General features: G+C 37.5%; 1 protein-coding gene across 1 annotated transcript in view; it reads right to left on the minus strand.

Annotated features, from left to right (window-relative positions):
• Positions 1-1,664: 1,664 nt before the first annotated feature.
• Positions 1,665-26,108, minus strand: part of neb (nebulin) — a 106,347-nt gene continuing 81,903 nt past the window's right edge. The window contains exons 120-143 of the mRNA XM_074657902.1: positions 25,459-25,563; positions 23,758-23,862; positions 21,717-21,821; positions 19,880-19,990; positions 18,200-18,310; positions 17,321-17,434; positions 16,401-16,505; positions 16,182-16,286; positions 15,800-15,904; positions 15,296-15,388; positions 13,762-13,854; positions 13,112-13,204; positions 12,519-12,611; positions 12,073-12,165; positions 11,762-11,854; positions 9,593-9,685; positions 9,161-9,253; positions 7,746-7,838; positions 7,216-7,323; positions 5,545-5,731; positions 5,272-5,364; positions 3,419-3,559; positions 3,175-3,278; positions 1,665-2,368 (exon numbers count right to left, since the gene is read on the minus strand). Coding sequence (XP_074514003.1) covers positions 2,195-2,368; positions 3,175-3,278; positions 3,419-3,559; positions 5,272-5,364; positions 5,545-5,731; positions 7,216-7,323; positions 7,746-7,838; positions 9,161-9,253; positions 9,593-9,685; positions 11,762-11,854; positions 12,073-12,165; positions 12,519-12,611; positions 13,112-13,204; positions 13,762-13,854; positions 15,296-15,388; positions 15,800-15,904; positions 16,182-16,286; positions 16,401-16,505; positions 17,321-17,434; positions 18,200-18,310; positions 19,880-19,990; positions 21,717-21,821; positions 23,758-23,862; positions 25,459-25,563 — 2,610 coding nt within the window. The 3' untranslated portion in view covers positions 1,665-2,194. The remainder of the gene's footprint in view (positions 2,369-3,174; positions 3,279-3,418; positions 3,560-5,271; positions 5,365-5,544; positions 5,732-7,215; positions 7,324-7,745; positions 7,839-9,160; positions 9,254-9,592; positions 9,686-11,761; positions 11,855-12,072; positions 12,166-12,518; positions 12,612-13,111; positions 13,205-13,761; positions 13,855-15,295; positions 15,389-15,799; positions 15,905-16,181; positions 16,287-16,400; positions 16,506-17,320; positions 17,435-18,199; positions 18,311-19,879; positions 19,991-21,716; positions 21,822-23,757; positions 23,863-25,458; positions 25,564-26,108) is intronic.

Here is a 26,108-nt window from a genome sequence, read left to right on the forward strand (position 1 = left end):
TTATGGGAATAAAGTAATAAGTTTAAGAGAAAAAAAGTTGTAATATTATGAGAAAAAAGTCGTAAATTGACGAGAAAAAAATCTTAATATTATGAAGATAAAGTCATTAGTTTACTAGAAAAAAAAGTCGTAATATTTTGAGAATAAAGACATAAGTATATGAGAAAAAAAGTCGTTATATTATTAGAATAAAATGAGAAGTTTGCAAGAAAAAAGTTGTAATATTACGAGAATAAAGTCATAAGTTTAAGAGGAAAAAAAGTCGTAATATTACAAGAATAAAGTCATACATTTAAGTGAAAAAAATGCATAAAGTTATGAGAATAAAGTCATAAATTATATGCATATGCCAGTCAGAATAAACATATTTGTCAAAATAATAATAATAATAACAATAATAATAATAATAATAATAATTCAACAAGCTACCACTTAGTCACATTTTTAGTTAAAAATTAAGCCCAAAACAATAATAATTCATTCATTCATTAATGAGCCAAGAAAATAAAGTTGACCAAACTGATCTTAAAATTATCAGTTTTTATATTTATTAAAGGAGCAGCTCATAGAGAGAGATTAGCTGAGGTCAGTCATTGTTTTTTTTTGGATGGAAGACGTTTGTGGTTCCTGAAAAACGGTGAGAGTGGGAGCTCTTCGTTTTATTTTCTTTCTCTTCCGCATTTCACCAACTTTCCCTTCCGGTAGAGATCCTCAGGCCTTCCTGTGATTGGCTGTCCAGCTGACTCAGAGATCCTCAGGCCCTCCTGTGATTGGCTGTCCAGCTGACTCAGTGTTCAGGTACTAAAGACACATCTAGCCTGCTGATACTGTTCCTCTTTTTTTATTGATTTTATAACTTGTTTCTTTTTTTAAAAATGTTTTCAAATGCACATACCTCAAGATAAATATATTTTTAAACTTTTTTTTTTATCTTTTTCAAATTATTGGAAAAATAATCTACAGTTACAGAATACTGAACAAAGGTCGTAATATTATGAGAATAAAGTCAGAACTTAAAGAGAAAAAAGTCGTAATATTATGAGAATAAAGTCAGAAGTTTACGAGAAAAAAAGTCGTAATATCATTAGAATAAAGTCAGAAGTTTAAGAAAGAAAATCATAATATGAGAATAAAGTCAGAAGTTTAAGAAAGAAAATCATAATATGAGAATAAAGTCATAAGTTTACGAGGAAAAAGTCGTAATATCATTAGAATAAAGTCAGAAGTTTAAGAAAAAAAAATCATAATATTATGAGAATAAAGTCATAAGTTTATGTGAAAAAATCTTATTATGAGAATAAAGTCATAAGTTTACAAGAAAAAAAGACGAATATTATGAAAATAAAGTCAGAAGTTTATGTGAAAAAATCTTATTATGAGAATAAAGTCATAAGTTTACAAGAAAAAAAGACGAATATTATGAAAATAAAGTCAGAAGTTTACAAGAAAAAAGTATTATAAATTCAAATATTATTTAAAATATGAGAATAAAACTACAGTTACCAAGAGGAGTTAACGTTTGACATGATGATCGAATAAATACGCAGATTTAAGAGTTCCTTTTTCTGTAAGTGGACTTTAAGCATTATTATGGGGTCCACAAATCTATCAGTCACCACAGTAAATGTTATGTATTTCTGAATGAAAAGAAGGAGGCAGAGTGCTGCAGGAGCTCGGTGTGCTTTATTAGCTACTGATAATAATAATCGGAAGAAACAAAACACACTTATTCTACCAGTGGGCAGCCTTCAGTGTAAAGGAGGGAAGACTGAGGCTCGTCTCGTACAACTCTTCAGGAGCGGTTTCATCGTGAAGGAGACGGACTCCTTATTAGTTTCATTAGTTCTTCATTAGTCATTTATTTTTCTCTCTATAGCATTTCCATTAAAGGCATAATTGGAACTATTTGAGAAAAAAACTTTTTTGTTTTTAAATATACACATAGCGTATTATTGTTAGTGAGTTTTTCCAAGAGAGTGTCAAACAATCTAAAACAGTCATAGTATGTATAATCAGTCACATCCACAGAGCAACGGGGTCAGCAGCGTATGAATCACAACACAATTAAAATACAGTCACAGAGCTACAAGAAAACTACACATTGCACTAAAGCCACGGTTGTGATCACAGGAAGTGAGCCCTGCGGATGCGTCGCGCCCACTCTGGAGGGACGATGGGCGGGCTTTTTCGTCTTTTAAACTGCTTCCACGTAGTTGGCCGGCAGCATGCCGGTCTTGCCGGTGCGCTGCACGGTGCCGTACATCCAGCCCTCGTCGATGGCCTGCACGTTGACGATGACGTCGGCGTCCTTGAAGGACACCTCGTCGTTGTCTGCTGCAGAGTAGTCGTACATGGCGCGCACGGTTTTCTGCAGAGAATATAGAAAATGAAAATTTAGGCGACATACTATAGTATGACTTTTTACAGGGCATTTTTTTTATGACTAAGTATACAATGATTTTTTATGATATTTTTATGACATACTATAGTATAACTTTTAAATGAAATTTTTGACGATATAATATACTATGACGTTTTTATGACATTTTTGACACTATTTACTTTGTTTCTCTTTATTTTTATTTTATTAATTAATTCATTATTTTCTTTTCCCTATTTATTTTTCTCTATTTATTATTATTATTCCTAATCTATTTTTAATTTTTTTATTTCTATTTTCTAACTTTATCTCTCATTTTTATATTATTTATATTTCTTTTTCTCTATTTCTTTTTATTTATTATTATTCATATTCTATTTTTTATTCTTTTATTTCTATTTTCTAACTTTATCTCTCATTTTTATTTTATTTATATATTTGTTATTATTATTATTATTATAATTATTATTATTTCTTTTCCCTATTTCTTTTTCTCTATTTATTTTATATTTATTTCTGTTTATTATTATTCCTATTCTATTTTTTTATTCTTTTATTTATTTATTCTAACTTTATCTCTCATTTTTATTTTATTTTTATTTATTTATCTATTTTCGTTATGCTTTTTCAATTTCTTTCCTATACTTCTATCTACTCTTTTCTCCTAATAAGACTTTAAACCACTGGAGGTCAGTAAAAACTAGATTTTCAGAGGCTGTTCTGCTGCTCTTTAAGCTTCCTATACTGGCTTGTGCAGTGTGTGTGTGTAAACTAAGTGAATGTGTGTTACTAACCCCGGTGGTAGAGGGGTGAGAGGGGACGGAGGAGACGGTGGTCTGCTGGGTGGCCACTGAAGAGGACCTCTGCTGCACCTCCACAGTCTTAGCATGCTGGTAACCTGCAGATGTTAAGAGGGAAACCACTGATAAGTCCTAACACTGATGCATTTACGCTGTAGATGCTAAACCCCACATATACTAGACTCCTACAGTGTATAACACATCATACAGCATACAGTGTTTGTTGAAGATCATTTACCGGCAGAGGAGGCCATGAAGCCGTTGCTGTAGAGGGACATGTGGTGGTCGGCGTCCTGGGACACCTCAGACTTCTCGTCAGCGCCGCCGCTCAACGCGCTGGTGGAGCGGGAGTGCTCCTTGCTGCGACGCTGAGCTTGAACTGTCAGAACAGCGTTAGAAATAAGATCGATACTTATGATCAGATCTAACATTTACATCACGGCAGCCACGGCTGGAACAAATCTATTTAAATTAACATAAATCTTTTTTTAATTCAGCCGGATATCTCAACAAATAGTGGCCGGATTGCTGTGAAATGTGACGTCAGATGATTACTCTAATGATTTTGGGGACCATGCAGTGACATTTTGCCGAGCTTCTACTCCTATATTCACCTTCAAATAACACTTTAACTCTTAAAGTGGACTTAACATATCATAAACATATTTAAAAAAACAAAAACAAAACGTTACTTTACCAGCCCTTATTTAGTAATTACTAGCTGTATATAATATATAATAAATCGCATGGTACATAACACACTATTATGTAGTTGTAAGCAGATATAAGGACAATTATAAGTGTTATTGTATTTTGTCAGAAGTTATTTTGTCAGAAGTTTAAGAAAAGAAAATCATAATATTATAAGAATATAGTCAGAAGTTTTCAAGAAAAAAAGTTTTATTATGAGAATAAAATCAGAATTTTAAGAAAAAAAAGTCGTAATATTATGAGAATAATATAATAATATTATGAGAGTTAACGTTTGACATGATGATCGAATAAATATGCAGATTTAAGAGTTCCTTTTTCTGTAAGTGGACTTTAAGCATTATTATGGGGTTCACAAATCTATCAGTCACCACAGTAAATGTTATTTATTGTATTTGTCAAAAACTATAACTCCATAACTGGTCTATAAAGATCATGACGTAATAGTTTTGATGTGAATGATTTGTACGTACAAACAGTTAATAAACAAAACCGTAATATTTGTTCACGTGGCTAATTTACATATTATTATATACAATAATAAACACTTAAATTGATTACATTGTAATGTATTTATTAAGTGTTGATATATTGCTTATAAATGCTAAATGTTTTTTGACGACATACTATACTATGACTTTTTTATTACATTTTTGACGTTATAATATACTATGACTTTTTTATGAAAATTTAGGCACTATTTACTTTGTTTCTCTTTATTTTAATTTTATTAATTAATTAATTAATTAATAAATAAATAAATAAAATATTTTCTTTTCCCAATTTTCTTTTTCTTTATTTATTTTTTATTCATTTTTGTTTATTATTATTATTATTCATATTCTATTTTTTTATTCTTTTATTTCTATTTTCTAACTTCATCTCTCATTTTTATTTTATTTATATATTTATTATTATTATTATTATTATTATTATTATATTTATTATTATTATTATTATTATTATTATTATTATTATTATTATTATTATAATTATTATTATTTCTTTTCCCTATTTCTTTTTCTCTATTTCTTTTTTATTTCTTTTTATTTATTATTATTCCTATTCTATTTAAACACTTAAATTGCTTACATTATAGTGTATTTATTAAGTGTTGATATATTGCTTATAAATGCTAAATGGAGAGTTAAAATTGTACCAATATTTTGGACCATGATAAAATAGCTCTAATGGTGTGATTTCTATTAATTAATTTGTATTAATATCAGAATGTAATTAGCAGACGAAGCATAGAGAGAGGATTCAGCTCTTCTGACCCTTTGGGGGAAAAATTACAATTTAATACTTATTGATGTAAAACATAACTGAACTGATGTCTTCTTCTTTATACCTACAGTACGATGAGTTTTATCATCTCACCTGACATCATGTGCAGACTCCTGGACTGGATGTTGTCCTCAGCCGGGTCGTAGTCGAACACAGAGCCGGGGTTCGTGCGCCACACACGCAGATCTGAGAGTCAAATACAGGATCAGTTAGTTACTTTACCATTTCTTTACAGTTCAAATGTCTTGTAGTTGGATTTTAAAGGACAGTTTTAACTTCCATGTCCATATCTTTATGTGAAAAGACACCATTAACCCCCAACAGGTAGGGAACAGCTGACTGTGTTCATGCTTGTTGTAAGTGTACCAGTGATGGTCTCCTGGTCGTGCTCGATGGCACGCCTCCTCTCCATCTCCACCACGCGCCTCTGGATGCCGCGGTAGTTGATGTCGCTGAAGTCCTGGGTGTTCTTCTTCACGCGCTCCGTCACCGGGTCGGTGGCGGTGGGAGTGAAGCTGCCCTTGCTCTTCTCAAAGTCCTCGTGGTATCTCACCTGGAGAACACAGATCACAACCACAGTGATGCCGACCATACACCAGAAGACACCTCCTCACATCTCAAGACGATGTGTCCTAAGTCACAGAGACTTTGCAAAGACTGGGGATGTGCATTCACACTGTTGTAAAGTTCTGGAGAAAGAGCACCTATTGGTTGTTCACGATCTTCACGTCTTTATTCTTCACTATTTGCGATTGCCGAGACTAAAAACGTGTTTGATTTTATCAGAACACCAAGACGAGAAAAAGACTGACTGCTCGGACTGAGTTTTAAGACCACCTCACACCAAACGATCGAGATCACAGGAGCGTGCCGCGACTCTAGCAAAACTCTTGTGAGTTTATTCCAACTTTGGAAATTTGTCATACACTGTCCTGCCCGAGGAAATACTCACTAGAGTCACCAAAAGTTAATCCTAAATAAACCTGAAGGAGCATCGCTCAAAACTGAGGCGACACACGTCAGCTAAAACCACAATATCACTCTATATTTCAGCTGCTTGGCAGTAATGTTAGCTGACCAGACCAAGGTCTCTCCATGAACATGATTTAGATCTGATCCTAGTGTTGGCTTTTCCTGCCTCAGCGTAGGCTGAGGTAGCGGGGCTCTGCAGCGAGTCTTCCTGCTCTCTCCGCCCGCAGCCGGAGTGAACAGTGAAAACACCGGCACCCGGTCGGTAACGAGACGATAATGTTTCTCTCTGCTGAGCCCCGTCACTTCACAAGACACGGGAAACCTCTGTTGGTCTGGAGGAGCTGCAGCAGTTATTTCTGCACAAACGTCCACTGAACATTCACTAGATATTCTCAGAGCTAAACTAACTCTTCTGCAGTGTGGAGTGAGCGAGCGTTCACGTCTAGAGGTGGAGCGAGCTGAGTGAGAACGCGCGCGCTGTCTGAGTGAAGGCGAGCAGGCAGAGGAGGAGAGGCAGCGGCCACACGCGACTGCGCATATGCGAGCGCGCATGTGTCCCGACCCGGTACATTTATATGCTTAAAAAGTTACAAATAGTCCCTTTAAAACACCAAAGTCACACAATAACAGAAACAAACTAACTGATGGAGGCAGCGGTAGACCAGCACCTCCTGTGTTCTGAGAGGTAACATTACTGTTTTTGCCAATGGAGTCTGGTGGCTTTGGCGAGAGCATAGATAACGGCTTCAGTTCGGCGAAAATATTCTAAATATAGCGTACACTTAAACTGATATTGATTCTTTTAGGTGTCCACCTAACAGCAGTCCTCAGCAGTACTGTACATGACCTATTTTTAAAGATTTACGTCTTCAGTCGGAAGAAATGTGGGGCTGAGATCTACTGACAAGGTTGGTATCATCATAAACTGGTGAGAGACGGACTACCACACGTTGGTTTTGGTCTTAAATATGGACGAACGCCAGGCTTATCCTTTAAGTAGAGAAATAGTGGAAAACTAAACTACCTGCAGAAGAATTAGAGAATTAAACAACCACAAAATCTTACTCCAGAAATGATGCGCTGGGTCTCCCTGACGCGCCTCATCTCAGGCGTGTCCAGAACGAAGGCGGCCTTGCCCTGGACCTGCTTACGGAAACTGTCCGAGTACAGCACCTAGGTGGAGCAGAGGACGCACGGTGAGCGGCTGGAACGCATCAAACATCTGAAGCCGTCATACATACAAGTCACAGCACAACACAAAGGGTGGAGGCTGAACGGCAACAGGACACACACACAGCTGCTGGGATTACTGGGAGTTCAGACGGATGAATTAGCAGGGAGGTTGAAGTATTAAAGGAGAACATGATTACGTCCCAGTCTTCAGTGGGAGGACGACGGGGGGTGGGGGGCGGGATGAAGAGGAGTACGACAGGAGAGGTTAGCGGTGATGATGTGCACAGACACACCACAGCTGATTAAACACATTTATAAAGAGAGAGGGGAGAATTAATACAGTTAACTAGAGACAGGTAGAGAGAGGGTTACGTAGAACATATTGGAAGTAGAATACGTTCTAGCGGTGGTTCTGAAGGTACCGAGCTAATGTTTTCTTGGTTCCGTTTGACCCGCTCCATCTCGGGGGTAAACGTCACAGGAGTCCCCTTGGCTGAGCTGTCTTTATACAACACCTACAGGACAGAAGCACAGCGGCCCAACGGGCTAGTCAGACACTCGGAACCACACACAGACAGAACACACACCTATAGGACGGCTTTCAGAGACTCGGATCAACCTCAAACACTGAAGATACAGACGCAGCGGGTTTCAGGAGATTTACAAGAGGAGTTAATCTCAGAGAAGGAATTGCTTCCAGTTGTTTTTAGAGGATATTTAAAGGAACAGTGTGTAACATTTTCGGGAGAATATAATATTCATAAATATGTTTTCATTAGAGTATAATCATCTGAAACTTTCACATCAGCGGCCCGGATCCGAGTACACTTGACCCCAAAGTCCAGTTCGTTTGATTAGTGTGAACGATCCGTACCGTACTCGGGCACGGTTCGTCGATCCGTTTAATCATAAATTAAGAGAAAAAAAACCCTCAGATATTTTCTGAGATTAAAGTCCCAAATTTACGGGAAAAAACTCTGATGCTCTCTGAAATTAAAGTCGGAAATTTATGAAAAAAATACCTTGGATATTCTGAGATTAAAATCGCAAATTTACGCGAAAAAACTTGAATATTCTCTGAGATTAAAATCATAAATTTGCGGGAAAAAACTTGGACATTTTCTGAGATTCAAATTGTAAATTAATAGAAAAAAAATTCAGATGCTCTCTGAGATTAAAGTCGCAAATTTATGAGAAAATAACTTGGATATTCTCTGAGATTAAAATCGGTGAGCAGACGGGTACTCTCTAGTTGGTTGCAATCTGCAACCACACCACTAGACGCCGCCAAATCCTACACACTGTCCCTTTAAGCAGCGTCTGAGAAATTGGTCCTATAGAGTGACTCTTCCTGGTATCTCCCTGCCAGGATCTCTGTTGTGGACAAACAAACATGTGGAAACAAACAAAAACACACTCCTCTAACGCTGCAGCAGGAGATTTAGTTTGTCGTTAGCTGTGGAGTGGAAATTAACTTAGCGGCTTGAAAATAAAAAGCTGGGCTGTGGGTTAGAAGATACAGAATACTGGGCGTCACATCACAGGCCACAAGAGGAGGGTTTCACTCAGCTCCAAGCGTTGAAGATTAAAGAAAAAAAAGGATGGATGAATGAAAATGAAGGGTCAAAGAGGTGATGATGATGATGGGCTGGAGCTCAGGAAACAGTCGGTGCCTTGGATGAAGATGGATGAAGATGAGCGAGAGGTGATGACAGCAGGAGAAGGGTGGGGAGGGAGGGAGTAGCAAACAGGCTTATAATGAGGGATGAGGGATGAGCACTACTAGATCCACTCTCAACGGTTAGGGAGCACACGTGGTTCGGTTTTGTTCCGCTACCGAGCTGATGTTCTTCTGGGACTGTTTGACCCGCTTCACCTCGGGGAGGTCCGATATAGCCGTTCCTCGACCCAGAGAGTCCTTGTATTTTATCTACCCAACACGACAGTTTGGGTTTGAGAGAGAAAGTGGAGGAAAAAAAAGTCAATCAGAGAAGAACTGCAGGAAGACAAGAGACACAACACGGCACCAACCAAAAACAACCACAGCAAACATGGAATTAAACACATTTTCCCTGAGAGGATGGAGAAGCAGGTTATGATGGTGAGGTTCAGCCGACCCCACCAGGTTCACTGGTGTTATATATCTGCTGCGTGGTGGGCGTGACATCTTAAAGGCTCTTAAAGGAGAGTTGTTATGAGTGTGTTTGAGGGAGATGAAGGGTGAGGAAGAGGGGCGGATGGATACAGGGTCACTCTCTCTGATGAGTACCGTGCTAATGTTGAGCTGATTGCGTTTGACTCTCTCCATCTCTGGGGTCTCTGACACTGACGTGCCTTGTTCCACTCCTTCTTTGTATTGAATCTTTTGAACGAGACAACACGGAAAAAGTCAAATATCGCGGCAACACTAGTTTTCAATTTAAAGGGATAGTTCGGGTGTTTCGAGGTACTTCTCCATAGTCAGTGTATTACCGACAGTAGATGGAGCAAAGTAATGTATTGCTGTGGACGGGAGCAAAACACCTAAAAAAATCAGTTTAAAGGGACTATTTGTAACTCTCAGAAATGCTTGTTAACAGCGACAACTGTGGTGGTGAAGTCAACGAAAGTCAGCGTCAGGCTCGTGCTTGCTCGCTCTAAATATACATGAAGGAGCATCGCTCAACACAGTGAGGCGACGCACGTCAGCTAAAACCACAATATCACTCTATATTTCAGCTGCTTGGCAGTAATGTTAGCTGACCAGACGAAGGTCTCTCCATGAACATGATTTAGATCTGATCCTAGTGTTGGCTTTTCCTGCTTCAGTGCAGGCTGAGGCAGCGGGGCTCTGCAGCGTGTCTCCCTGCTCTCTCCGCCCGCAGCCGGAGAGAGCAGGGAGACACCGGCACCCGGTCGGTAATGAGACAACAACGTGTCTCTCTGCAGAGCCCCGTCACTTCACAAGACACGGGAAACCTCTGTTGGTCTGGAGGAGCTGCAGCAGTTATTTCTACACAAACGTCCACTGTACATTCACTAGATATTCTCAGAGCTAAACTAACTCTTCTGCAGTGTGGAGTGAACGCGCGTTCACGTCTAGAGGTGGAGCGAGCTGAGCGAGAACACACGCGCTGTCTGAGTGAAGACAAGCAGGCAGAGGAGGAGAGGCAGCGGCTACACACGCGAGCGCGCATGTGTCCCGACCCGCTACATTTATACGCTTAAAAAGTTACAAACAGTCCCTTTAAGTGTACGCTATATTTAGAATATTTTCATCGCTTTACCTCGCTGTCAGACAGCCCTTTCTGACGGAGAACTGAAGCCGTTGTATCCATCTAAACTCTCTTCACAGCCACCAGACTCCATTGAAAAACACAGTAATTTTAGCTTGCAGAACACGGGAGTTGCTGGTCTTCCACTGCCTCGATCAGTTAGTTTGCTAATCGAGTGCTGCAGGGATGACGTATTTTTGTAGTGCAACAGGAAGTTGGCATCACTCTGGTTCCCTCCACTAAGAGCCAGTGGGATTGTTCCGTTGGGTTACACGTTTTGTTCAGCAAGACAATCTCCACTAATGAAAACCACTTTATGATTTTTGAAGTGTGAATGCAATCACCAGAAGTAAAAAGCTAACTCTAGTCTATAAACAAACTACACCATGGACCTTATTTCAGGCATCTAACTAAAAACCCATTGACTTCCAGACGAGGGAACAGGAAGTGTTAAAATGCTAACTCATCTCTGGGTTTTAAGGACTCATTCCTGCAGCACTCTATTGCTATTATGTGACTTTGGTGAATCCGAACTAACCAAAGTCACACAATAACACAAACTATCTAACCAATGGAGGCAGCGGTAGACCAGCGTGTTCTGCTTTTTATCAATGGAGTCTGGTGGCTTTGGTGAGAGCATAGATAACAGCTTCGATTCCCCGTCGGAAACACAGACTGTAGAACTGTTTGACGGCAAAGTAAACCTGCAAAAATATACTAAATATAGCGTGCACTTTAACTGATATAGATATTTTTAGATGTCTAAAATACGTCTTGTTAAGTGTCTAAATGACATTGCTACTGTGCTGGTACTCCTGTCTGTTTCTCCAAACTCCATCTACTGTAGGTAATGCACTGACTATGGAGAAGAACCTCATACAACCACACTGAGAAACACCTGAACTATCCCATTAAGGAAATAAAAAATAAAAAATTAAAGGGAAATGAAGATTTATTAAGGAACAAATGGGGGGGAAATTATGTTTTTGTGGAAATCAAGAACTCAAGTCGTCAACCAAGGCTGGTAAAAAGGAATGATTCATGAAACTTAGTTAGGATGGAGGAGAGGAAACCAGTACTAAACTAACGGAGGGTTTTGTAGACTAGTAGGAGAGGTCAGAGGGCGTCATGGGAAATGATTATAAGGGGTTAAGATAAGGGTCACTGCAGTCCTTTTCCTCTACCAAGCTGATATTCTTCTGGGTTTCTCGGACCCGCTTCACCTCAGGGAGATCTGGTATGGATGTGCCTTGACCCACAGAATCCTTGTACTGAATCTGCCCGTTGCATAAGTTACACAAACACAGAGTAAGACAGGGACGAATAAAAGTACAGTATGTACTGTGTTATATCTGCGTGGTGGGTCTGATGTGACAAAAATAACAGTTCTGACATCTAAAGGCTCTAAAGGAGAGTTGTTATGAGTGTGTTTGAGGGAGATGAAGGGTGAGGAAGAGGGGCGGATGAATACAGGGTCACTCTCTCTGATGAGTACCGTGCTAATGTTGTGCTGATTGCGTTTGACTCTCTCCATCTCTGGGGTCTCTGATACTGACGTGCCTTGTCCCACTCCTTCTTTGTATTGAATCTTTTGAACGAGACAACACAAAAAAAACGTCACATATGGCGATAACACACTCAAAGAAATATTAGGAGTGAAGGAAATGCCAAAAAAAATTAAATTAAAATAAAGAAATGCAGGGAAATGAACTTATTTAGGAAAAAAATATGGGGGGGGAATTATCTTTTTGTGGAAATTCAAAATCAAGTCGTCAACCAAGGCTGGTAAAAAGGAATGATTTATGAAACTGATTAGGATGGAGGAGGAAAAACCAGAACTAAACTAACGGCGGGTAAAGGTTTCTAGACTTTTAGACTAGTAGGAGAGGTCAGAGGTCAGAGGGCGTTAAGATAAGGGTCACTGCAGTGCTTTTCCTCTACCAAGCTGATATTCTTCTGGGTTTCTCGGACCCGCTTCACCTCAGGGAGATCTGGTATGGATGTGCCTTGACCCACAGAATCCTTGTACTGAATCTGCCCCATAAGTTACACAAACACAGAGTAAGACAGGGACAAATAAAAACATTTAAAAAAACTTGGATATTCTCTAAAATTAAAGTCGTAAATTAGGAGAAAATAAACTTTGATATTCACTGAGATTAAAATAATACATTTATGAGAAAAATAACTTGGATATTCTTTGAATTTAATATCTTAAATTTATAAGAAAATAACCTCGGATATTCTCTGAGATTAATGTTGTTAATTTACAAGAAAAAATTCTGAAATACAATTCTTTAGGAAAAATGGGGGGAAATATATCTTTTTGTGGAAATTCAAAATCAAGTCGTCAACCAAGGCTGGTAAAAAGGAGTGATTTATGAAACTTAGTTAGGATGGAGGAGGAGAAACCAGAACTAAACTAACGGAGGGTAAAGGTTTCTAGACTTTTAGACTAGTAGGAGAGGTCAGAGGTCAGAGGTCAGAGGTCAGAGGGCGTTAAGATAAGGGTCACTGCAGTGCTTTTCCTCTACCAAGCTGATATTCTTCTGGGTTTCTCGGACCCGCTTCACCTCAGGGAGATCTGGTATGGATGTGCCTTGACCCACAGAATCCTTGTACTGAATCTGCTCGTTGCAGAAATTACACAGACACAGAGTAAGACAGGGACGAATAAAAACATATTAAAAAACCTCGGCTATTCTCTCGCAAATTTACGGGGAAAGAACCTTGGATATTCTTTGAGATTAAAATAACACATTTACAAGAAAAAAAATTGGGATTTTCTCTGAGATTAAAGTCGTAAATTTATTAGAAAAAAAAACTCAGAAATTCTTTGAGATTAAAATAATAAATTTACAAGAAAAAACCTTGGATATTTTCTGAAATTAAAATCATAAATTAAGGAAATGCCAAAAAAATAAAAAATCCAGGGAAATGCACTTATGTAGGAAAAAAATGGGGGGAAATATCTTTTTGTGGAAATTCAAAATCAAGTCGTCAACCAAGGCTGGTAAAAAGGAGTGATTTATGAAACTTAGTTAGGATGGAGGAGGAGAAACCGGATCTAAACTAACGGAGGGTAAAGGTTTCTAGACTTTTAGACTAGTAGGAGAGGTCAGAGGTCAGAGGTCAGAGGTCAGAGGGCGTTAAGATAAGGGTCACTGCAGTGCTTTTCCTCTACCAAGCTGATATTCTTCTGTGTTTCTCGGACCCGCTTCACCTCAGGGAGATCTGGTATGGATGTGCCTTGACCCACAGAATCCTTGTACTGAATCTGCCCGTTGCAGAAATTACACAGACACAGAGTAAGACAGGGACAAACAAGAGCACAGTATGGACTGTAGACACAGACACGTCCATCCATTCACAACAACAGCACACAACAACCGACAGTAACATGTTGTTACTTACAGTATACCGATTTTCACATATTTCAGTGGTAGTCGGGTTGGCGGTAAGTAAGGTTGTGAAATATGTTCGTTCTGCTTTCAAAATGGATTAATTTAGTTTATTACTTCAGGGTTTAGATGCAATGAATTATCATGAGAAAGAAAATCCCACAGAGCCCTCAAAGTCCCAGTAAATGTTAACTTGCGTAAACAATTAATTAATATATAAACTGAGAAAAAGTTACGAGAAAAAAAACTCTGATATTTCCTGAGATTAAAATAGTAAATTCACGAGAAAAAAATTAGATATTGTCTGAGATTAAAATTGGAAATTAAGAGAAAAAAACTTTGGATATTCTAAGAAATTAAAATCGGAAATTTACCAGAAAAATAACCTTGGATATTCTCTGACATTGAAATTGGAAATTAAGAGAAAAAAACATTGGATATTCTCTGAGATTAAATCGTAAATTTATGAGAAAATAACCTAAAATTTTCTCTCTGTGATTAAAGTAATAACTTTCAGAGAACATTTTTTTTTATATTCTCTGAGATTAAAATCATGATTTATCACAAATTTACAGTATTATTATTTTAAAAAATAAAAAATTATTTCATAAATTTACCACTATAATCTCAGAGAATATTCAAGTTTTTTCCTAGTAAATCTGTGGCTTTAATCTCAGAGAATCACTAATTTTTTTCTTGCAAATTTATGATTTAATAATCTCAGAGAATATTCAATTTTTTCTCAAAAATTATTTTTCTTCTCATAAATGTACCACTTTAATCTCAGAAAATATTTAATCTTTTTTCACACTAAATTTACAACCTTAATATTAGACAATATTCAATTTCTTTTCTCGTAAATTTGTGAATTGTTTTCTTGTAAATTTACCACTTTAATCTAGGAATATCAGAGCTTTTTTTTTTATTAATATTACCCCCATCCTCCCAGCTCTGTAATTTTATTCTTTTACCTACAATCATGTTAATATGCCACTGTAGAATACAAACTACTGTCTTGCAGTAAAGTTGGGCAAAGAAGTATTTACATCTTTATATTTCCACAAGTTAACAACAAAAACATTCAGGGCTTTGGGGGCTCCATAAAACCATATAATTAGTAAAAAAAAAAAAAACTACAACTAAAAAGTTAATTAATAAGCATGATAGAAATCTGTGTTGGATTGAAAATGGCTATTTGGAGAGATTACATGTTAAAATAGGTCTGGTTATATTGCTGGTCACTAGGGAAGGAGGGAATATGGAGGGAAGACTGGTTGAGGAGGAGATGAAGGAGGGCAGGGTCACTCTGTGGAGTACCGTGCTAATGTTCCGCTGGTTGCGTTTTACTCTCTCCGTCTCGGGGGTCTCGGGCAAAGCGGTTCCTCCACCCAAATCGTCTTTGTACTGAATCTTTACATGAACGAGGAATGAAAGCAGCAACCAGAGATTAACTCTTGGGATTATGAGGACGAGGGAACTACATTTGATTTAGCTGCGTTGCACCTTTGTGAGCAAAATCCTACACACACCAACAAAAACAAACATCAACATTTAAAGGACCACATATCGTCTGGACGCTTCCACAACAACATAGCGCCGTAAACAAGTATTTAACAGCACACAAGCTCCGCACTAACACGTATAACTATAGAACAAACTGTCAGGGGTTAGTTGCATGAATTAAAATGCTGCATATTCTACAAGGTTCTGTTTGGTCCAAAGAAAGGAGGGCTGCATATCAGGGGAGAAAGTTAAAAAAATAAATAAGAAAAACTTTGTTATTATAAAACATTAAGAAAAAAGATATTATGGAGTAGATACCATGCTGAAATTCTTTGTATTCTCTTTAACACGAAGCATTTCAGGAGTGTCCTTTATAGTAGACACTTTGCCCATTATGTTTTTATGGTCAATCTGGTATTGATGCTACAAGGAGAAAAACAAAAGTGCAGTTAAAATGTTTCACAAAAATAAAAAAGAAGAAGAGAAACTACTGAAAAGTAGCTTAGTTTCAGCTCAGGATTAAAATATTGACACCAAACACTTAATTTACCACTAACAGTACACAAGTATTACAGATAATACTTTACAGCAGACGTGGAGACATAGACACCAGACACCAGAAGAACCTCTGACTTCATACTGTACACGCTGAGACACGCTGCCCCAGTAAGAACCAGTTTCATTTACATTTATTACTTACGGTGCTGAAGTTCTTCTGGTTCTCACGGACTCTCTGCATCTCCGGAGTGTCAAAGACGGGCACAAAGTGAGACATGGTCTTCTCTGCCTCCTCTCTGTACTTTTTCTGTTGGACAAAAACAGGAATTTTTTAATTAAAATAAACATATCTCTCTCTCTTAGACAGAGATATTTCTTTTTAATGAAACTTTTTGCAGATTGACTCAGTTCGATAACGTACCTGGCTGATGATGTTCCTCATCTGCTGAGCGTGGAGGATGTCTGGGGTGTCGATGACGCTCGTGTAGCTGGCCCGGTCCATCTCAGCAGTGTGCTTGTACTTAGTCTAGAGAACAGAAAACATTAATCAGGTGATGGCAAGGATTTCCTTCGATTCTTGCAGCTGAGACATCACACTGATAAAATATTTAGAGAAATATTAAAAAATTAGATATTCTCAGATTAAAATCGTAAATTTCTGAGAAAATAACCGAAAATATTCTCTCTGAGACTAAAGTAATAACTTTCAGAGAATTTTTTTTTGATATTCTCTGAGATTAAAATCATGATTTATCACAAATTTACAGTATTATTTATTTTAAAAAACTTCTTTCAAATTTATGATTTAATAATCTCAGAGAATATTCCATATTTTCTCAAAAATTTGATTTTTTTCTCATAAATGTACCACTTTAATCTCAGAAAATATTTAATCTTTTTTCTCGTTAAATTTACCACTTTAATATTAGAGAATATTCAATTTCTTTTCTCGTAAATTTGTGAATTTTTTTCTTGTAAATTTACCACTTTAATCTAGGAAAATCAGAGCTTTTTTTTAGAATATTATCCCCATCCTCCCAGCTCCGTAATTTTATTCTTTTACCTACAATCATGGTCTTAATATGCCACTGTAGAATACAAACTACTGTCTTGCAGTAAAGTTGGGCAAAGAAGTATTTACATCTTTATGTTTCCACAAGTTAACAACAACCTTCAGGGCTTTGGGGGCTCCATAAAACCCTATAATTAGTAACTTGACTTTCTACTCAAATAAAAAGGAAATGTATATTTTTAAAAAGCATAGACATACTTAGACCAGAACTGCTCTATGAACTATTTATATATTTCCCAGAAAATCTGAAAACAGAATGTGCTTCATACCTGACTGAGGATGTCGGTAGCGTTCCTCGCCCTCATGAAGTCGGGGGTGTCGTTAGCCAAAGCCATCATGCCCTTTCCCTTGATCTCCAGCTCCAGCGCCTTCTTGTACTCTCTCTGTAAATATTACAGGTGATTAAAGGTCACATATAAATACACACTGTGTTTGCTAAAAGCACACAGGACTGACTATAAATAAAAGGGGTTCAACTCATGTGGGGCTGCAAAACCAAAACGTCTAGGGGAATAGTAAATAAAGAAGAGTTAGAAGAAGTTAAACAGATGAATTGGGCAGCAGATTGGGCGTGAAGCTCCGTTAAAAACTGAAAAATAAAACGGTAGTTAAGGACAGTGTGTTAAAGCATAATTAGGCAGTTTAAACAAACCAAATTTTCCATTATCTCAGTTTATTTACAGTGCTACGTCTATCGTGCACTCCAAAGATCAACCTCAAGAGCACGCAGAGCAAATCTCGACAAAAAAAGAACTGATTTAAAATGCTATAATATAAAAAAGTGAACTATAAAGTCAAAGAATAAAATCCTGAAATACAATACGGCATGTTGCATCAAAAACAATTAAACTAAATGTTCTTTGAGTACATTTAAGGTTGACTTTTGGAGTATTAACGAACATAAAAGAACAAGAGTACAAGAGGAAATCGTGGGAAAATCAAAGGTGAAGGTCAAGATGAGAACATTTTACAGAAATCAAAGCTGGAAAATTAGTGATGTCATGAAGCGAGGATAAAACTAAGGGTGAAACCCAGCAGTCGCCCTTTTAGTGGGGTGATGAAGCTTGAGTTAAAGAGGGAAGGATTGGGGGATTGTGGGAAGGCACTCGGGTTGAGAGCGGTTTCCATCGCCCCTCGGCCAGTCGTACCTCACACAGGATATGAGTGGCATTCTTTGCTCTCAAAAGCTCCGGAGTTTCCTCCAGTGTAGTTAGCCCTTTACCCTTCACTCCCTCCTCTAGATCCCTCCTGTACTCTCTCTACAGGATGGGAGAAGAAGAACAGAGAGACTGGGCACACAGGCAAGGCCAGGCCAAGGCATACAGACAGACAGTACACAGTAGGACAAGCTCTCTGCTGCTTGTCCTCTGAGCTCAAAGTCACCAAACATCCCCAAAAAACAAACTGAAGCAGAGTTTAGGTCTATTAAATCATTATAAACAGTAGGCGATTTGAGGGGGGATGAAATCCTCCTTGTTAGCCTGCCATCCCGCCGCTCCATCCCCTAGTAGCGATTTATTAGTTTTAACGGGGAGGCGAACCGCCACATGAACAACTCCCTTGTTTCTGTATTTAGAGATATTTAGAGATTTTTTTTTCAGATTTTTTTTTCGGACATTTTTCAGACTTTTTCAGACATTTTTTCAGATCTTTTTTTTCCGAATTTTTTTTCAGAAATTTTTCAGATCTTTTTTTCAGACTTTTTTCAGATCGTTTTTTTTTCAGACTTTTTTTTCAGATCTTTTTTTTTCAGACTATTTTTTCAGATCTTTTTTTTCGGACATTTTTTCAGACTTTTTTTTCCAGATCTTTTTTTTCAGATCTTGTTTTTTTCAGACTTTTTCAGATCTTTTTCAGATCTTTTTTTTCAGACTTTTTTTTCAGATCTTTTTTTTTCAGACTATTTTTTCAGATCTTTTTTTTCGGACATTTTTTCAGACTTTTTTTTCCAGATCTTTTTTTCAGACTTTTTTCAGATCTTTTTTTTCAGATCTTGTTTTTTTCAGACTTTTTCAGATCTTTTTTTTCAGACTTTTTCAGATCTTTTTTTTCAGATCTTGTTTTTTTCAGACTTTTTCAGATCTTTTTTTCAGACTTTTTCAGATCTTTTTTTTCAGACTTTTTTTCAGACTTTTTCAGATCTTTTTTTTCAGATCTTGTTTTTTTCAGACTTTTTTTCAGAAATTTTTCAGATCTCTAAATATCTCTAAATACAGAAACAAGAGAGTCGTTCATGTGGCGGTTCGCCTCCCCGTTAAAACTAATAAATCGCCTACTGATTATAAAACAGTGAATATTGTCATAATCAGTCAGTTTCACAGCGAGAGACTGGAGACATTGGTGACTTTGGCAAGATTCCTGATAAAAGACAATGTGAACCACATTTTATCAGATAGAGCGTAGAGACAAAAACAAAAACAACAACATGACAACTCAGGTCAGCATTTCACCTCATTGATTGATATTCATGCAGACTTTTTAACATAAAGCTGTTAGTAGTCTCCTGATTGTGACTTTAGGAGTCCAAGATGTCAGTGGACACAGATATAAATACATACTACTCTATTATAAGCAACACTATAGATAAAGAAAAGGGATAAATGATGCATTATTAAGAGTTTAGGGCTGTGTAGTGAATCATGCGAGGAAACTAAAAACTTCATGGGTGAACCTAAAATAAGTCAAGAGAGAAGGAAACACTCGTGGGATTAAAAGAAACCAAAGTGGTGAACAGGAAGAGGGACCGTGGTTGTGATGTCGTCTTAGTATGATTATAAGGAATGGGTGAGGTAAATAGGGGTTGGGGATAAAATCGTCCTTTTAGTTACCTCACTGGCTATTTTGGTGGCGTGTCTGACATGTAACATGGCGGGGGTGACCTCCAAGCCTGAGAGGTTCTTGCCCCTCATGTGATCCTCAAAGTCCTTCTTATAGTCTTTCTATTGGCCGCAAAGACAAGACATAGGACAGACAGACAGACAAGAGCTCAAATAACCACATGCAAGCAGCGCTGGTTCACAATGCAGCAGTTACCTCGTTCTCCTCGTGACCACGCCGTGTTTCCAGGCTTTAAATGTGACGTACTTGTGCATTTGTATGAGTTGTTTATTGTGAGAAAAGTCTGGAGCTCGTCACCAGAATAATGATAATCAACATAAATGTATTACCTGATTATAATTAGGGCTGTCAAAGTTAACGCCACTAATTTTTTTTACGCGTTAATGCAGATTTTTAGGTTGTAGCGGCTCAGTTTTAAAGCTAGAGTGAAGATACTGGTATCATATGAAACTAAAGAACCTGATGAATCCATTGGTACCAACCATGTCATACTAGCTTGTGGGCAAAGGAGGTTAAATAACGCTCCAAAGTTATACTAAAGTTTGGCGAGGAAAAACTGGCATGGCCACTTTCAAAATTCCCTTGACCTCTGACCTCCAGATATGTGAATGTGTGAGGGTTTTTGTCCCAAAAAATGTCTGAAAAAAGTCCGAAAAAAATGTCCGGAAAATAGTCCCAAGAAAGTCTGAAAAATGTCCCAAAAAATTGTGAAAATGTCCAAATATTGTCCAAAAAAATTTCCGAAAAAATTTCCCAAAAAGTCCCGAAAATGACCAAAACATTTCCAAAAATCATCTGAAAAAAGTCTGAAAAAATGCTCATTAAAAAGTCCCAAAATGTCCTGAAAATGTCAGAAAAATGTCTAAAAGGGGTTTTTGAAAAGTTTGAAAAAAATGTCCAAAAAATGTCCAAAAAAAGTCTGAATTTTTTTTTTTAAAAGTATGGAAAATGTCCAAAAGAAAGGCAGAAGAAAAGTCCAATACTGGCATCATGTGAAACTACAAAAACCTGATGAATCCATCGGTACCAACCATGTCATACTAGCTGGTCATGAAGGAGGTTAAATAACGCTCCAAACTTACTCTAAAGTTTGGCGAGGAAAAACTGTCATGTCCATTTTCAAAGGGGTCCCTTGACCTCTGACCTCCAGATCAGTGAATGTAAATGGGTTCTATGGGTACCCACGAGTCTCCCCTTTACAGACATGCCCACTTTATGATAATCACATGTATTAAAACTTATCTCCCTTTAAGGTACATTTTGAACAGATAAAAAATGTGTGATTAATCGTGATTAACTATTTTATTCAATTGACAGCCCTAATTATAATTAAACACTGTAAATCTCTATCATCCAGGCTCCATAGTAATGTTCAACAGACTGAGACAAACACATACTTTACCTTTTACCGTCCCTGCATCACGGGAGTAAGATTAAGCAGTCTGAACGTATAATATACACAGCATTAGGAAACAACAACAAGACGTTTTTACACATTTTACACTGCCTTCTACCAGTTTATTGCTAGTTAAGAAAAAAATTAATTTAAATTAATCGACACTTTCCAAGATGTTGTAACTAACAAGTACCGAAACACAGTCTTGTTTTAATAAACTGGCATTAAAGGAAGTGTAAAAAGTTTCAGGAACATTCTAATATAAACAATAGCTGGACATCCAACAAGCTGAAGCATATAAATATATAACTACAATACAGGTTAATATATACAGTAGCAGGCACTGAAGAGTCTTCAGACTGAGGCTTGTGATGGAGAGTGTGTTGAAGTGATTTTAACCACCGAGAGGAGACAGACAGGTGTTTATTTACCTGGCTCTGCATGTGCTGGGCCTCCTTATTCGTCACATACGTGGGTGTCTCGAAGTCCAGCATGGCTTTACCCTTCTCCTTCTCATACTTCTCCTTGTACTTCACCTGGACGGCACACACAGAAATGTAACGTCAGTTTGACAAATATCAAAATGCTGGTTTTTATTAATTTCAGTATGCAAGGCGAATCTAATTAAGACGTGTTTGAGTTGTGTAATCCATCACAGAAAGCATCAATATTGGAAACGTCTGCACTGCCTTATCTCATCATGATAATGTATTCAAATATAGATACATGCTTGGTGGTCACTGTGATGAAATTACACAACTCAAGGTCTTTTATTTGTTATTAGTAGTGTGTATATGCATGAGGAGAAGTAATATATGTACACAGAGGTGTGAACAGGAATGTAGTATGTATAGAGAAGTAATAAATATGTTTGTGTATATACAGTATATATATATACACATAGAGGTGTAACAGTTAAAACAGTATGTAAAGTATATAAGCTAAGGTAAGGTAAATAAAGGTAATGGGCATTAATGGAAACTTGTGGCTGCCTGGAAGGTAGAAAAAATACTTTACAAAATACTAAAACACTTCACCATGAACTGTAAAATAGGAATACAATAACAGTAAACATCATTTGAAGCTAAAGGCCTTTACACACCGGGGAACGTGAGGAATAAACGACCCAAAATACAAAATACTCGCCTGCAAATATTATATGTCTAGAGCTTTTATTGTGAAAGGTAAGAACGGAAGGAGTGGCTCTGGTCTGCACTGCCTTTATAAAGCTTAGCTTAGCTTAAAGGGACTATTTGTAACTTTCAGAAATGCTTCTTAACAGCGACACCTGTGGCCGTGAAATCAACTAAAGTCAGCGCCGGGCTCGTGCTTGTGCTCGCTCTAAATATACCTGAACGAGCATCGCTCAACACAGTGAGGAGACACACGTCAGCTAAAAGCACAATATCACTCTATATTTCAGCTGCTTGGCAGTAATGTTAGCTGACCAGACCAAGGTCTCTCCATGAATCAATGCTGATACTGTGTTTGCTTCTCCTGCCTCAGTGCAGGCTGAGGCAGCGGGGCTCCGCAGCGAGAAACTCGTCTCCCTCCGGCTGCAGCCGGAGTGAACAGGGAGACACCGCCACCCGGTCGGTAACGAGACGATAACGTTTCTCTCTGCGGAGCCCCGTCACTTCACAAGACACGGGAAACCTCTGTTGGTCTGGAGGAGCTGCAGCAGTTATTTCTGCACAAACGTCCACTGAACATTCACTAGATATTCTCAGAGCTAAACTAACTCTTCTGCAGTGTGGAGTGAGCACGCGTTCACGTCTAGAGGTGGAGCGAGTACGCAAGAACGCACACTGTCTGAGTGAAAGCAGGCAGGCAGGCAGAGGAGCGGGGACGCCGGCCACACGCGAGCGCGCATGTGTCCCGACCCGGTACATTTATACGCTTAGAAAGTTACAAACAGTCCCTTTAAGTAAGCTTAGACGCAACTCAACCTGTTCTGCACAACGCGATTGGTTGTTGCTTTTATTCACGGTGCGAAAGCTCCGAATATTGATCTTGTTCCGCTGCATAATATTCACGTTCTGTGTGAAAGTATTCATGACAAAAACAACAGTTTTAAAAAATATATAGACATGCAAATTAATCAAATGAAAAAAACTCACTTGGTGCGTAAAATAGGCCTTTAAAGCTTCTAGTGCTATGAATTAATATTAAATAAAACATTTTTTTATTGAGAAATAATCTTAGTTCAGTTGCAGTTTTTTGTGATCCATTTGAAATCCTTTACTTATTTATTTATTTGATGTGTAAGGGACCATGTAGAATATTAATATTACCATTTGATGTATTGTACCAGAGTTAACTTAGAGTTCATTTACGACCCAAAAAGTTATCCCCAACTTCAATTATTAACAAACTAATGCAACCCCACCCTCCTGTACGTGCAGTAAATGAAGTGATGTGAAAGTGGGAACCCACAGCGGTGTGTTGGCCCCCAGAGTCTGTTTCACTTACGTTGCTCTGAAGTTCAGAGGCCTCCTTGTGATGGAGCTGTTCTGGTGTGTCAGGGATCATAAGGTAGTGACCTTTACTCTCCTCAAATTTCTTCTTGTAGCAGTACTACGGGGGAATTCCCAGTCAAGTGAGAAAGCTCAGTACAGCAAAACGTCTGTCTGGAGTTCACTCCCATCCATTACATAGTATACAATTAAGTCTCATATTTTATGACAGAAACAAAAATAGTAACATCATTATGATTACTACGATGGCGTATTAGTACGACGGCGTGTTAGGGCCATTGAAGGTAAAAATGACGAGGGGATGGGGGTTATATTTGGAGAAAAAACTCAGAATTTATGAGATTAAAGTGGTATATTTATACAAGAAAAAATGTTTCAGATTTACGCTAAAATAATTTGAATGATCTCTGAAATTATAAAGTTATAAATTTACGTGAAAAAATCAGAAACTTTGAGATTAAAGAGACTGATTTGAGTTTTTTCTCGTAAATTTGTTAGTTTTTTTCTTACAAATTTGTGTTTGTTCTTGTAAATTTACCAATGTAATCTCAGAAAATAGTATTAATTTACGAATTCAATATTTTTATAAGTTTTAATAAGTTTTTTTTCTTGTAAATTTACAATTTTAATATCAGAGAATATCAAACTTTCTTTCTCATTACTTTATGATTTTAATCTCAGAGAATATCAGTTTTCTTTCCTGTAAATTTACGATTTTAATATAAGAGAATATCCACTTTTTCTCATAAATCAACCACTGTAATCTTAGAAAATATTATTAATTTACGATTTTAATATCAGAGAATATCCAAGTTTTCTTTCTCATAAATTTACAATTTTAATATCAGAGAATATCCACTTTTTCTCATAAATCAACCACTGTAATTTTAGAAAATATTATTAATTTACGATTTTAATATCAAAGAATATCAGAGGATTTTTTTCTCATAAATTTACGATTTTAATATAAGAGAATATCCACTTTTTCTCATAAATTAACCACTGTAATTTTAGAAAATATTATTAATTTACGATTTTGATATCAAAGAATATCCAAGTTTTCTTTCCTGTAAATTTACGATTTTATTATCAGAGAACATCAAACTTTTTTTCTCATAAATCTATTCTGCAATTCTGAGTTTCTTCTCTGAATATTACCCCCCTCCCCCGGTTGCGTAACTTATGTATTTTAACCTAAAACGACCGTAATACGCCGTCGTAGAAAACAGCTCTTAGCAATGTCAAAAAATATGACATGCTGACAAAAAACAATGAGCGGATAATTAGAAATGGTCGTTTAAAATAGTATGAAAAATGATCTAAAATCAAAGGAGAAGCGGGGAGTTTCTTGTTACATGTTCGAACTACAGAAGGAAATAAATCAAACTGTGAGGGAGTTATAGAAGGCGATGATATGGGAAGGTCAAAGGTGAAAAGGTCAAGCGTGAGAAGGGTAAGGATCACTACCAGATGAGGTCACAGGATAATGGATGTGTGGATGATGGAGCTTTAGTTCATTATAAACCCATGAAGTGGGGAATAACCTGCATGTTGATTGTTAATGTGGTGACGGAAACACTGAGTTCAGACACATTTCAGCGCTCTGAAAGTGGACTGACTCCCAGCAGCTTCCTGGGTGTGAATGTGAGAATGTTAAAGGATGATGATGATGATGATGATGATGATGATGTCTTACGCTGCTGGACAGTCTGCTGGTGCTCAGGCTGTGCTGCATGGACAGAGACTCCGCCATGTCGGTCACAGGCTTGTGGAGCTTCTTCAGGTCTCCCTTGTACTTTACCTGTAGGTGGTGTTATCAAACACACACACAATCATTATAAATGAACACGTCTCACAATCTTTATAATTGATATATGGATATTTCCTGAGGTTTTATTATAGATTTGTAAATTTAATAATTAGGGCTGTCAAAGTTAACGCAATAGAAACGCAAATTCGTTTTAACGCCACTAATTTCTTTAACGCATTAATGCAACTTGTAGGTTGTAGAGGGCTGAGTTTTAAAGCTAGAGTGAAGATACTGGCATCATATGAAACTATAAAACCTGATGAATCCATCGGTACCAACCATGTCATACTAGCAGGTCATGAAGGAGGTTAAACAACGCTCCAAACTTACACTACATTTTGGCGAGAGAAAAACTGGCATAGCCATTTTCAAAGGGGTCCCTTGACCTCTGACCTCCAGATGTGTGGATGTAAATGGGTTCTATGGGTACCCACGAGTCTCCCCTTTACAGACATGCCCACTTTATGATAATCACATGCAGTTTGGGGCAAGTCATAGTCAAGTCAGCACACTGACACACTGACAGCTGTTGTTGC

The sequence above is a fragment of the Sebastes fasciatus genome, chromosome 14 (assembly GCF_043250625.1).
Source record: "Sebastes fasciatus isolate fSebFas1 chromosome 14, fSebFas1.pri, whole genome shotgun sequence".
Lineage (NCBI taxonomy): Eukaryota > Metazoa > Chordata > Actinopteri > Perciformes > Sebastidae > Sebastes > Sebastes fasciatus.